Source organism: Octopus bimaculoides, chromosome 11 (assembly GCF_001194135.2).
Source record: "Octopus bimaculoides isolate UCB-OBI-ISO-001 chromosome 11, ASM119413v2, whole genome shotgun sequence".
In the NCBI taxonomy this organism is placed as follows: domain Eukaryota; kingdom Metazoa; phylum Mollusca; class Cephalopoda; order Octopoda; family Octopodidae; genus Octopus; species Octopus bimaculoides.
The window spans coordinates 44,652,521-44,667,523 of record NC_068991.1 but is presented as its reverse complement, the minus strand read 5'-3'; the positions used below and the strand labels follow the sequence as shown (position 1 = coordinate 44,667,523).

The 15,003-nt window shown below is 33.1% G+C and overlaps 1 protein-coding gene across 7 annotated transcripts in view; it reads left to right on the top strand.

The window, feature by feature from the left end:
* Positions 1 to 15,003, top strand: part of LOC106869495 (sodium channel protein para) — a 383,297-nt gene that overhangs the window by 235,021 nt on the left and 133,273 nt on the right. For all 7 annotated transcript variants that reach the window (XM_052971776.1, XM_052971771.1, XM_052971772.1 and 4 more), the window contains 4 exons: positions 2,704 to 3,071; positions 7,627 to 7,746; positions 8,929 to 9,011; positions 12,606 to 12,734. In XM_052971776.1, coding sequence (XP_052827736.1) covers positions 2,790 to 3,071; positions 7,627 to 7,746; positions 8,929 to 9,011; positions 12,606 to 12,734 — 614 coding nt within the window. In that variant the 5' untranslated portion in view covers positions 2,704 to 2,789. The remainder of the gene's footprint in view (positions 1 to 2,703; positions 3,072 to 7,626; positions 7,747 to 8,928; positions 9,012 to 12,605; positions 12,735 to 15,003) is intronic.

Genomic DNA, 15,003 nt, shown 5'->3' with positions numbered 1-15,003 from the left:
TGCAACCTTTTCAATAGTCATTGACTCTGTCCATTATCTAAGCTGCGTTCTTTTTGTTTGTTTGTGCACATGTGTGTGGGTCAGTGTGTGTGTGTGCATACACATGTATGTATGTATGTATGTATGTATGCATGTAAGTGAAAGTATGCGTGTATGTGTGTGTGTGTACGTATGTATATATGTATGTGTGTACATTTACATGCATGTATTCTGCATATTCATGTGTTTGTGTGTTTTGTGTGTGTGTGTTTGCATGTGTGTGTGTGTACCTCTGTCTCCTTGTGTGTGCATGTCTGAGTGTGTCCGTGTATGGGTTTTTGTGACTATGTACTATGTATGTATGGATGTGTGTCTCCATATGTATCCTTGTGTAAAGTGAAGTGTGTGTGTATATGGTCAGGTGTTTCAGTCTTCATTTGCATGTGTATGTGTGCTTGTCTGTTCATATTACCTATGTACCTATCCATCTTTATATCTATCTGTTTGCATTCATATCCATTTGCCTACATACATGTGCATATACATATACGTATATGTATGCACACACACACACACAGACACACACACACACACATCTATATAACAGCCCACTAACTATTCTACCTGTATATAAATGTAAACTGAGGGTATGGGGGGTATGATTACCTACTACATACATTTCCTATTTAGTACTGGGGATATTTCATTTATGGGGATGTTTCATTTCCTCTGAGTGTTAGGTCCTTTTGGGTGCTTGGATAAAATGCAGGTGCCAAGTTGACCCAGATTGCCTCCATGTTGGTCCTTGGCATATGGAGGACTGTTTTTTGTCGTCATATTGTCTCAAATGTTCATTTAGTTTTTTCCACAATGATCCTAGATGTCTCTCCTATGTATGTCATGTTCATGTCTTTACAAGCACCTATGCATCTTATGATGTAGACTGCATTTCTAGTTCTGCAATTAATGCCAGAGTTAATCCTACATACCATGCAGTTATCATTCGTACATATGGTATTCTCAACAAGGTACATCCTACATAGTTGTGATTTGATGGAGTTCCCTGGCTTTTCAACAATCTTAATGTTGAGTTTGGTCTCCCTTAGAGCTTTCCTAAATCTATGGGCTAGTTCTCCATGGGCTGTGGCCTCTACAAACATCACTCCTTGATATTTGTCGGAAAAAAAACAACAGAAGCTTTAAAAGGCATCACTTTGCAAGAGTTTCAGTACTGCTTCGAATAGTGGAAGACGCTCCTGGACCGATGCATTGCTTCAAACGGAGAATACTTTGAAGGCGATAAAAGTGTAAACATGTAAAACTAAATGAATAAAATAATATTGCAAAATTCCGCTTTCTTTTGTGTGCCACCTCTTATTTCTTGACCTTTGAAAGAATACATGCTGGTTTAACCTATTTGAATTCTAGTGCCACTTAGATATTGAGGGGTCTATTTCTGGTGACAATATAAAAGGATATTATTGTATCTAACTTTATTGTTATCTATGTACATCCTTTATTTTCTACATGTGTAATATTTTGACTGGTTCAAATATTGTGCTGTTTCAAGTGATTAGTTATTTCAACCATAATATATTAAAATGTTTTAAAGAAAGACTCATTAGAGTATTTTGACAAAACACTTTGCAGTATTTCTTTTGCTTCTTTACATTCTGAGTTCAAAGAGACCAACTCTTTGCCTTTCATCCTTTTGAGATTGATAAAATAAAATACCAATCAAGTATCAGCTGACAACTGTCTCAAATTCAGGCTTTGTGCCTTTAGTAGAACCAATTATTATAATTGTTACTGGCAGAGTTGATTTTGATTAATCAAAATCAAATCAAGATCAAAATCAAAATGGAAATTGTAGTTGTGCCCAATGCCAGTGCCACATAAAAACATGGTTGATGCCAACCACCCTCCATCCCAATTGGCTCCTGTGCTGTTGGCATGTAAAAAGCACCATCCAAAAGTGATTGATGCCAGTGCCATCTGACTGGTTCCCATGCCAGTGGCACATAAACAGCACCCACTACACTCTTGGAGTGGTTGGCATTAGGAAGGGCATCCAGCTGTAGAAACCTTGCCAGATCAAATCGGAGCCTGGTGCAGCCTACTGGCTTGCCAGTCCCCAGTCAAACCGTCCAAGCCATGCCAGCATGGAACACGGACGTTAAATGATGTTGATGATGATGATGATGATAAGAGTTATATAAAAGCTCAAAGTTATTATTACTGGTGTCATTGTTTAGCTCTGGATGAGCCCTAAACAAACAGGTGCATGATCAAAGGTGTTCCAACTGTAACCATCCCTCTTCCTTTCAGGTAGTGTACCTAGGACTAGCTTATTCAAAGGGTCCTTCCTTTTTTTCAGATGGTAAAGTGTGATTTCTAGCAGGCCAAGTAACTACATTGAAGCTTCCTAGTTAGCTCATTGTTATTCATGTTTTAGAATTTGGGTGGATGGCAGAATCAGTAGATTATGTGGCAAAATTCTTTACTGTATTTAGTTATCTTTTTATGTTGTGAGTTAATTATGTCTCTTATTTTTCAAAGCCAATAAATAAGTACTGGTAAAGTACTGTGTTCAATGTAATCAACTATACCTATCCCAAAATGTTGTTTTTTCGCCCATGTTAGAAACTATTATTATTGTTGATAAATGCTAAAATTCTTTTAAAAAGAAGCAAATATCACATATGTTTTTTGCTTTCTTTTCAGTATTTCCTCAAAGGATGCTACACTGGATCATTTTTTAGAATCAGTGTGGTTGGTGCTAGCTAAGAAGGAGAGTAGTGATAAAAGCCATGGAAACGGACAGAGATGTGGAAGCTGAAGCAGATACTCGTAGTTCCGGGTATTTCCGGCTGTTCACAAGGGAAACCTTGTTTGACATCGAACGCCGGATTGCCGAGAGGCGTGCTCAAGCAGAGGACGCAGATTCTGATGAAGAAGAAAATGTAATGGAACTGAAGCCGAATCCTAAGTTTGAAGCTGGTAAAGGCCTTCCCCCTTCTATTGGGGAGGTGCCTGGAAAGTTTCAGGGTCGGCCACTGGAAGATCTTGATGAGTACTATCATAATATGAAGGTTTGTTAAACATAACTTTTTCCTATAAATTTTTAATTGATTCTGAATAATGTGCAAGTCAAAATAATTTGATTGAAATAATTTACGAATTCTAATTTCTATAAATGTTAGTAGATATCTTTTGGTTGTATAAGTTGTTTTCCCAAAGACAGAATTTGTCGCTTAACTATATAAGGAAAGAAAACCCACAGAAGTTTATTTAGTGTATGATTGTTAGTTATTGAGCAAATCCCAGCATTTAAAACTGTTTTCCAATTTATACAAATCAATAAACAATAAATAGGTTTGTTTATGCAGTGCTCTTGCTTTTTTCTTTTCTTTTTTTTTCTTTGTAGCTTGATACTAGTACACTTATTCTTATAGCCAGACTAACAATAACAGCCATAACACTTTTGTCAAATATTTTAATTAAGACTTTTGTCTATACTTGCTAATTCTTTATGCCAAATTTTACATTATTGCTCATCTCTTATTGGAGATATGATAATATTTAAGTTGTATCAACCATTTTATCATAATGAAATTACTATTTTAAGAATTGTTTATTAACTCAACTAATTAGGAATGGCTCCAGAATTAAGAACAAGTTTGATTTCTTTAAAGCCTAAACAAATGTGATATATGATAATGTGATGATGGGATTTTGAAAGCTTTCTTTTTTTATAAAAATATATTTTAAAATTGTTCTTCTGTCAATGAAAATTTATTTTGTAACAGTAAGGGGAGATGGAATAAATTTATTTTAGAAATTAATATAAAAATGGGTGAAAATCTTAAAATTTTAGAAGTATATTTTATGATCAAAGGGAAAGAGTAAAAGATTCAAGTCTATCAAACATATTCCAAAAAGAAAGAGTTCTTAAATTATGACCAGTATCCCTAAAGTATAAGATATGATAATTTTAGATACTGAAAGAATAAAATAAATGTTATTACAAGAATTAACAATCTATGGGACAGGAATGTGAATGCTGCACATTCATATTTTGGGATTAAGATCAAGCTGAAATAGTTACTGTTGATCAATGGTTCTTAGACTTTTTCCAGTTGCTGCCCTTCTTTGCTCACAAGCCACATCCCTAACACCCCATCCTATGCACTCACATACAACAAACACACTTCTTTCTTGGTATCAGTATTTAGTCTACTGCAGATTTACAATAGCTAATCTATCACTGTAAACAAACTTATGTATTTTACAAATTAAAACTTAATCCAATAAATTGATTTAGTCAACAGTATGACAAGTAAATTTAAGGTGGTGAGCTGGCTGAATTATCAGCATGGCAGGCAAAATGCCTAGCAGCATTTCATCCATCTTTAGGTTCTGAGTTCAAATTCCACTGAGGTCAAATTTACCTATCATCTTTTTGGGGGTCAATAAAATAAATACCAGTTGAATACTGGGTCAGTGTAATTGATATACCCCCTCCCTCAAAATTGCTGGCCTTGTGCCAAAATTTGAAACCAATATGAGCAAGTAAATTTACATTTCACATGTGACTACATTGCCTTCACAGTTTTAATGGGATGGCAATGCTTAATGCAGGTGTATCAACTTCTCAACATCAATCAGGAATGTACTGAGAAAAGTCTTAGGTCCTCACATTCAGTAATTTTTAGTCTCTTTGTTTGGAAAGAAACTGGGACAATGCACTGAAGCCTTGTTCTACTACATCCACTAAATATGATGTTAGGAAAACAATAAAATACATCTTGACTTTGTTCAATAATGCAGATCGCAGAGAGAAATGTATTTTTGTAACTGATAATCATTATAATGTAATTTTTTTTAATCTTTTTCATATTTTGGCCTTATTTTAGTGTCATTTTAGAGTGAAATCAATTCTTCCTCTACCATTCCTGTTTCCTCATTCTTGATATCCAGGAATGGGTTGATTGCCCAGTCTCGTATTTTTAGCAAAAGTAAAAAGGATCCTGAAGTCTCAGGCATATCTATATACAGCATTATTGATTAATATATCAATAATCTAATGTGTAGGAGGTCGAGAGATTTTATTATCTGTACAGGACTCAAGATTTTACGCTGCTTGTTAGGATATTATCACTCAAAAAGTGGTACTTAACCACTCTGAATATAATATCAATATATGTGCATTCATGAAGTATTAGATAACACTTAAATATAATAAATGACTGTGTCATTACATAAGAGATTGACTATATTGGTCCCTTTTTCCTCATGACTCTTTGGATCTTTCCACTATACTCCCTGCCCTCAAGGAAGGTGAGAAAATATTGCCTACTTTGGAAACCACTACTGTACATTTTCAAATTATTAATTACACCTAAGAAAATTCATTTAAGAAAATTCAAGTTTTAGAAAACTGACACAAATAAATTGGAGACTAATGTAAGGATTTCGACTATTGACATTGTTAACTGACTTACAACTGCTTCTCCAGAGAATGATTATATGTTTTCTGCCAATTCTTCAAAAATGTCTTTGCTTAAACTTAACACATCCTACTATTAGGTTGTTCCAAATATAATGGCCACTCTAAGTGTTGTGTTTTGAAATGCAATTTTATCATAGTATTTTAATAATATTTTAGGTGAATTTTGACATACCTAATAATTGATGTATGCTCTTTAATAATTTTCTACTTATTTCAGACAGAAAACATTCTTGAAGCATAGGCACCCTTAATTATGAACATGACAAAAAAGGACCTTTGCTTACTTTTCTTGCATGAGTTCAAGCTTGGGCACAATGCCTCCCAAACTGCTGCCAATTTCAACAGAGCATAGGGAGAGGGTCCACAAGTGATCACACAGTACGAAGGTGGTTTCAGAAATTCTGTTGTGGTGATGAGTGCGTTGAAGATCAAGAAGAAAGAAGACAGTCAGGCAGTCTTGACAATGAACAATTGAAAAGCAATTGTTGAACAAAACCCACGTCAAAGTGTCAAAGAAATGTCTCAGGCACTTGGTGTCAGTATTGCAACAGTTTCACACAATCTGCAGAAGATTGGTAAGGTGAAAAAGCTTGATAAATGGGTACAGCATGAGCTCAATGAAAATCAAAAAGTTCAGCATTTTGAAGTGTGCTCAATGCTCTTTCTGCGAAACACCAATGATCTTTTTCTTGACCAAATAGCCACTTGTGATGCAAAGTGGATCCTTTATGATAACTATAAATGATCAGGTCAATGGCTTGATCATGATGAGTCCCCCAAACATTTTCCAAAGCCAAAGTTGCATCAGTAAAAGATTATGGTGACTGTCTGGTGGTCTGCAATTGGTGTTGTTCATTACAGCTTTCTGGAAGCCAATCAGAGCATTACAGCAGAGGTTTACTGCAATCAACTCACTGAAATGCATGCTCACTTGTGAAAAATGAGACCTGCATTGGTGAATCAGCATAGCCCAATTCTGCTCCATGATAATGCAAAGTCACATGTTGCAAGAATGACACTGCAGGAACTCACAGACTTGGGATATGAGACTTTACCACATCCTCCATATTCTCCTTATCTTTCACCCACTGACTACCATTTTTTTAAGCCTTTAAACACGTTTTTAAGTGATAAAACTTTCAGGTCCAAACCAGAGGTGACATCAGCTTTCAAAGATTTCTTAGCATCAAATCCAATAAGTTTTTATCAACGATGCATAAATAATCTTGTTGATTGATGGCAGAGATGCATAGATGCTCACGGCTCATACTTTGGCTAATCAAAACATTTCTATTGTTAATTTTTCCAAAATAAAGTTATGTTTCTGAAATCAGCCATTATTTTCGGAACAACCTAATAGAACTATCACCAACTAGCACATTTCCTCCAAGCATTACTATTTCTCTGTGGTAGTAAAAAAAAAAAAGCTTCAGATAGCAAAAATGTATTTGTTTATATTTGTTTTGTACCCTACAGTGCAATAGAAACATCACTTAATTATTCATATAATTTAATTATAACTCATGTATCACTCAATATATCATAGGTAATAGCCATAAACACCTTTCCTTTTAAATTTTCTGACAAAACCATAGAAGGAAACAAATCAAATTTCAAAATCTTTTAAAAGTACACAACCCTGATAACAACAAAAATAATTTTCCTTGTCAAAGAAGGGTTTACCTTGCAAGCTCTATGTCAGTCTAATCATATTCAACATGGCTCCCTCTTTAATGCAATGTTTTACAGCCAGGTTTCTCTATCTGTCAGCAACCTTTTTAGTTGCCTCTTATAGCAACTAAAGATACAGTGTATCTTTTCTATTTTTCTTTTTCAATATAAAAGCATCTAGTAAAATAATAGCTTAAAAATATATCAAGTTTCTATGAATATCAAATTTTATTTCATCCCCACTACTTGATTTTATTAAAGGATTTATTATTCAGAAACTAAAAGAAAAGAGACATTTTCCTCCAATTTTCACTTTTCACCTGTCAGTGTCTTGGTGTGTGTTTGTGGGAGGGGGGGATTTGTCATCGTGAAAAATGTATCAAAATTGTATTTACTTGTTGCACTAGAATGCATTTTAATGATGAAAAAATTCATTTGTATCATTTTATTTCTTTATGTTACAGTGCTTTTGTGTAATAGCAAGAGATAAAACAATCTTCAGATTTTCCGCAACGAAAGCCATTTTTCTGTTGAGTCCATTTAACCCATTAAGACGACTTGCTATTTGTATATTGGTCCATCCATATCCTTTTCAAAATGACTTTGATTTCTTGCACTTTTGTATATAATCTTTTTTTTGTATGATTTATTTTGGTGATTAAAATTTAGTTCCATGTATCACAGAAGATGAACAGTTAAGGTAGTGCAGCTATTGGGCAGGAAACATAGTATTATCTACAGTTTGATTCAATGAAAAGTGATTGTTTAGATAATTACCTTATTGCCCAGAAACAAGTAACATGTGTGAAAAAGAAATGGTGTATCAGTTAGTTAACTTAAAATCTAATGATTTCAGCAATTAAACTGAAAATTTATTTCAAGAGATTTTGTTCAGGACATAGAGATTCACTATCTATTCTAAAACTAAGTTATTGTCTTGTTAGTGTTATAGCCAGTAAAAGTTTGAAAGGATTGTGAAATTGGAAAATTTAAATGTTTATAGCAGAATAAAATGTTTATGAAAAGGATATTGCTTTGGAGAGAAAATGAATATTATATGGTTGTATGGACAAATGATAAATGAATGAATATGAAAAGTTAAATCATAATCAGAGTAAAGATAAGCTCAGAGAGCTATGACTGAAAACTTTTTTCAAGAGTTTTTTTATTCAGGACAAAGAGATTCCCTTTCCACTCTAGAAATAAGTTCTCTTGTCAGTGCTATAATTTGGCATTGTAGTAAAAATAGAAGCAATGATTGTAGAAGTCTGTAAAATTTCGAAGGATCTTCAAATGTATACAAGTACAGAATTAATTTTGTTCAACTCTAGTCATAGCTTGATTGTTCAAAACTTTCTCAATCTCCATATGTAATCAGTATATACTACTTACTGATGTAATATGTTGCTGAGTAAGTCTGGAGTGATCAAGTTATGATGAGTCTATAGCAATTTAAATTGAAAGGAATGAGCAAACATTAGAATTTTGCATGTCTGTACATTTGTTGATTGGTGCATGGATTATCATTATTTCTTTTAGCAGGAAATAAACTAATTTGTTTGACAGATGGGATAAATTCAAGGCAATCTCAATATATAAATGGCACTTAGTTGATCAGTTATAGTAGAAGGTTATGAAAGGCAGAATGAATATACTGATAATAGTACTGGGGTTAATGTTGAAGTTGTTCTGGTTGTTATTTATTATTAATTTTGATTTAATTTTATGTAAGATTCTTTGTTATTGACTTCCTTAGCATCCATACACTTTTCAGCCTTGTGGTCATCTTGACCATCGTTTGCAACTGTGTATTCATGACAATGAAGGATAATCCTCTACCCACAGCGGAGTAAGTAATTTTTAGTAATTTCTTTAAAAAGTTTAATATTTCTTTTTAAGCATCATTGAATATTTTATAGAAGGTTAATATCAAATTTTCAGATAGGTTTCTTGAAGTCTCAGTAATTGCTATAACTTGAAACCATTGGCAATCAACAATCTATCTGTAAACACTTTTCACAATATTTTAACCCTTTAGCGTTTAAACCAGCCCATATCTACCTGTTTTATGTTCAGAATGACTAGATCTAGCCTCTGAAACTTACCCTGCAATGTCATTTTAGAAATAAGCTATCACATCATCAAAGTCTTGAAGCTACAAGATTATGCATGATTAATTCAAAACAATGTGCCAGTGGAACGTAAAAAACACCTTTTGAGCATTGGGCCTCATAGAGAAAAAGTGGCTGAGTTCCTTTTGAGTATTGGACCTCATGGAGGCACTGACCGAAACCTTTGGCATTATGTCATGCTCGAGAAAAAGACCCATCAAGCTGAGCAAAATCACGGTTGTGGCAGATACCGGTGTCACACAAATGGCATCTGTACTAGTGGCACGTAAAAAGTACCCATTACACTCTTGAAGTGGTTGGTGCTAGGAAGGGCATCCATCCATAGAAATTTATGCCATATCAGACTGGAGTCTGGTGCAGCCTTCCAGCATGCCAACCCCGGTCAAACTGTCCAACCCATGCCAGCATGGACAACAGGTGTTAAATTATGATGATGAATGTGAATAAATAAGCATTACATTTGACAGAACAGTCTGAATGCTGAGGTGTAAAAGGTGTTTAAGAATATTATTCAGGTTTTATTATTCACTGAAATCTAATCAACTCTGCCATTATGATAATCATGATCATTCAAGAACTTGGCAAATAATGTTTTACTTAAGTATAACACTTCAGGTTTATAGATGTGAAATAGAAAGATTTTATTATATTCATGTCTTTACTTGACGTTTTCATAAACACTTAAGTGAAAAGGTATCAAATCTTCTAAATCCAGTTAATCCACATTATTTTGCATGTGTACTAATCTTAATACAAAATAGAAGCAAAAATAACTAATGAAGTGCTAATATACCAAATGCAGTGAGCAGCATAACTTAAATCAATCAAGGAGAGACAAACATCGTAGAACAATGCTGAAACTAAACAAAAGCAAGGGCAACAACCCTACATCAAAAAGAAAAAGGACATTTGAAATGAGTTGATGCACCAGGTTCCCAAAATATTAGAATTGGAATTAGATAATGTGGTAAATAAAAGGATACTCTAATCTTTAACAAAGTGACAACTCTGGATATGTTTTAGTTATTAAATCTCCTCAGTGAAGCAGTCATTCACATATCTTTGAAATCAATATAGACAGAGAAATAAATATATTCATATACAAAGACAGGTATACACAGGTGTGACACAATAACATAGTAACTGAGGGAAATAACTCAGGGAAATCATCCACATTAAATGCCTTATATAAATGCTTTGAAAACTTAATTAGATCACAATAATTGTTGATGGTTGATGTCTAAAACATGCAGCTAAAACATGCAGCTGTCTACCATATACACTCTAAAATAAATTCATTGCATTTGAGTTTATATTGCCTATTAAGACAGAAATGAATACAGCCAGATTTTATATATAAGACACTAATGTACAATATAATAACAGATATTCATGTTTATATTTCTTTTCAATTTTCTCAATGACTATTGATTGATTTTGTTAGTTTTAGGTCATTGGGGAACACCTGGAAACCATTACAAAAAGCTTTTATATCTCTTTACCACCTAGCATGACTAACTATTGTATGTATGTGTGTCTGTATGTATGTATGTATGTATGTATGTATGTACGTATGTACATATGTACATATGTACATACATATGTACATGCACACACACACACACACACACACACACACACACACACACACACAGATGTCTGTTTATCATACATTAAAATAACTCAGGTTCAATTCATAGGCTGAGAATTATTTAGGAATACTAATATTTCCATTTAATTATTCTCACATTGTGCAAAAAAGTATCAAATATTTGATTTTAAAAATATCAAATATTTGAAAAAAATGTCAAATATATAAAAAAATATCATACATGTACATATATGAATTATTTCATTTAATTATCACCACACTTGTAATAATATGGATAAGATAGTGCTCAATAAAAAAAAATGTTGTTACTGTATTAGTTTTTTCTGAGCAAGACACTTTATTTCATGTTGCTCCAGTTCACTCAGTTGTAGAAATGAGTTGTAACATCACTGGATAACATCATTGGTGTGGAGAGGAGATGCTGATATGCATGGGTGACTGCTGGTCTTCTATAAACAACCTTACCCTGACTTGTGCCTCAGAGGGGAACTTTTTAGATGCAATCCCATGGTCATTCATGACCAAAGGGAGTTTTAATTGTTCTCTATTTTTTAACTATGTTAAACAATATTCTTCATTCTTATGCCTAGATATTCATTGTAACACTTAATTGTAACTGGTCATGATATTTTCAACAATTTTGATACAGCCATGAAATCAATTTTCTTACTAGAAGTACTTTTTTCTATTAATTACTTAACTATTAACATTGCAGTAAAAATCATAATAATATAATTATGTATAAAAATAGTATAATGCATATAAGGAAAAACTGAAAACACTTGGCCAGTGATTTAAGTATGCCTCATAGGAATATGCATTATCATGGGTTACAATGTGTTTACAATAAGAGTATTTATTAAATGATAAGTACCAAATTATTGCCTTAGTTTGTGAAACCAGTATCCTAACTTGATAATTTTAATGTTCATCCTTTTCTATAGTCACTCATTTACATAGAGCAAGCTTAAAGAATAAGGAAAACAGTTAGCCACTTGGAGCCCAAGAAATTGACAGTTATATGAGAGGAAAAGAGCCTTAGCATTATTGTTTTATCTCTCATCCTATTTTTATCCCTCAATCCAGATCTCTTACTGAATTCTCAACTATATTTACAAATTATGTTCACATGTCCCATTCTGTTTAATTAGAAATAGATTAAGGGATTTGAGGTAGTAAAGGTGCCAAACAATAAAAATATGTCTTCTAAGAAAAGAAGCAAAAATGTGTCTGAACAAATTGAATGTTCATATGACAATGTGTAATCTTATGTCATATAATAACAAAATATTTAAGCTGAAGCACTAGTTTTTTTTTTTCTCTTTTTTTTTCCCCGTAGAGTAAATAAAAAGCAACTGGAAATAAAGGTGTCAACTAAAGTTTCACATAGCAGTTGAATGGTTCACAATTTCCATATCAAATCCTTCCAAAACTGTTTCTGAATTTTTTCTGTTATTGAAATATTATCCACTACTACGAACTGAAATTTTTAGAAAAGATAAAAACAATGCAATTATAAAGAGATATTAAGAGTGTATATTATATCTGCTTTGCCTGAAACACAAGCAGAAATTGGTTTTCTTCTACTTTCATTATAAAAATCATTGACTCTAATCATTGGAATTTCATTTCTCTAATATTCTGAAATCTCTTATTCTTTAACAAAATAAACATATATTCTTTTGTTGAATTTTTCTAGATATGTATTTACCGGAATCTACACATGTGAGGCATTAATAAAATTGTTTGCCCGAGGATTTATCTTAGAACCCTTCACATACCTCAGAGATGCCTGGAATTGGTTGGATTTCGTAGTCATTGGTTTAGCGTAAGTCATTTTTTAAATGTTTTCACACTTAAAAAGATACTTTTTTCTTTTCTATTTTAGATTTAAATAATTCATTTATGCTACAATAGGCAGTGATATTATAAGATATCAAATAAATATTTTTTAAAGCAAAATCTATTTTCAGTAGAAGCAAAATTGCCTTCTTGTTTCTTTTATTTATTTATTATTTTTTTTTTTTTGTGTGTATGCATTAATTTGATTTCTTCTAGCACAGAAAAAAGCTTTTAGGTTTTTTGTCTTCTTTTTTTTTTGTTTTTTTGAAGGATAAAAAATTACTGTCAGTATTTGCTGACTTGTTTGGAATCTAACTTTCTATAGTTCAAATTCCACTGAGCTTAGCTTTGTGTCTCACCCTTTATATTCAAATAAATATCAGGTTAACAAAATTGACAGGTTTGACAGTTTTAGTGCATTGAACTAATTGAATGTAATGCTACAGTTGATTACTTGCAATTTTTAATTGTTGGTGCTGAACCCTATCTTTGGGTAAGAAAGCAGAATTAGACTAGCTATTTATCTAAGAGGAAATGTTACTCCCAACACTTGACATTTTGGAAATTGAGTTAAGCTCCAGATTTGAGCTGAATTATTGATCCAAGAGTTGATGTTTTAAAACCATGCCAATTGATGAACTGAATATAGCCAGCTTTACATTTTTAGATTTTGATACTGGAAATAATATCTAACAGTAAAACAAGAAACTATTCTGGCAATTCAAATACAAAACCATCCAGCTATGCATAATGATGCATGAACAATATATATATATAAACTGAAGGAGATCACTTACACATTCAGCCTAAACTCACCTAAAAGACAACAGTACCACGAAGTTTTTTGCTTTACACTCACTTTCTCTCTAAATATTAAACCTACCATAGGTAAGCCTTCCTTAAGTTAGTTGATAAATATTTTCCTCACATACACAAGTGCAGAAAGCTATTCAATAGACACACATGTAAAGTTTTTCCAATCCAAAGCTAACATGAGAAGTATCCTTTTGCATAAGCCCATCCTAGTTCTTAAATTAGTTATTCTTGTGGGAATATCATCACTAGTTTGCTCAATAGTCTCTGTAACAAAGACACCATTGTATATGAGGTAGAACTCAAAACCAGAGTTACAACATGCATAAATCACTACACTGGCCAAGCATATACAGCAGTTGAAGAAGGTTGTAGACTACAATATCAAATGGAAACTGTTTAAGAAATACAGTTTTACAGTAATAGCAGCAAAAGAAGCAGACTGGAGTGTATCTAAATGCCAAATTGGAGACATCTACACCTTTTTTTAGATGAGCAGAAGTACATTCTTTAATATTAATCCAAGTTACCATAGGGGTGTCAAACACTAATATTTCTTTCTTAAATCTAGCCCCACTCCTCTTAGTCATGAGGAAATTTCCCTTTTCTGTTTTAGAAGTTACTTGGCAACATCACTAGTGCTGGTAGCACAAAAAAAGCACCCAGTACAGATTGTAAGATTGTTGGTTTTAGGAGCTGTAGAAAATATACCAAAGCTGACACTGGAACTTGGCACAGCCCTGCAGCTTGCCAGATTCTGTCAAACCATTTAACCCATGCCAGCATAGAAAATGTACATTAAATTATTATGATGATGAGACATAAAGACATACATATGTGTATGTTGTGTGCGTGTACATAAATACATATAAATATGAAATATAAATGTAAATAACAGTGCAACAATACATAAATATATGGGTAGATACCTAGATAGAGAGACATACTTATATAGATATAGTCATAGACATGAGATACATTAGATTTACATAGATGTACATAGATGTATGTGATACATATATATATATATATATATATATATATATATATATATATATATATACACGAGGCCTGATCAATAAGTATTCGGATTGTTACCATAGTAACGAAGCTAAAGCATGCAGAGTGAAGCTGCTTGGCACAGATTGACCTTGAACTTTGCTGTGCATGCACACTAAATTTTAACATTCTAGCTCACCTCCGCTGTTTACAACAGTGCTTGGAAGGAAGGCGTGTAGCATGTGATTGTCGCATTGACCATGACAGAGAAAGTTGTCATGGCGATACCTGCTCAGAGGCCTATACAAAGTTGCAGGAAGTGTATGAGCCGCACACAAGACGTCACGAAGATGACCAAAAAAATGTTGATATTGATGAACGTTCTGGGAGACACACAACCAGTGGAACTGAGAGAAACATTGCAGATGTGTGTCCCGCTGTGA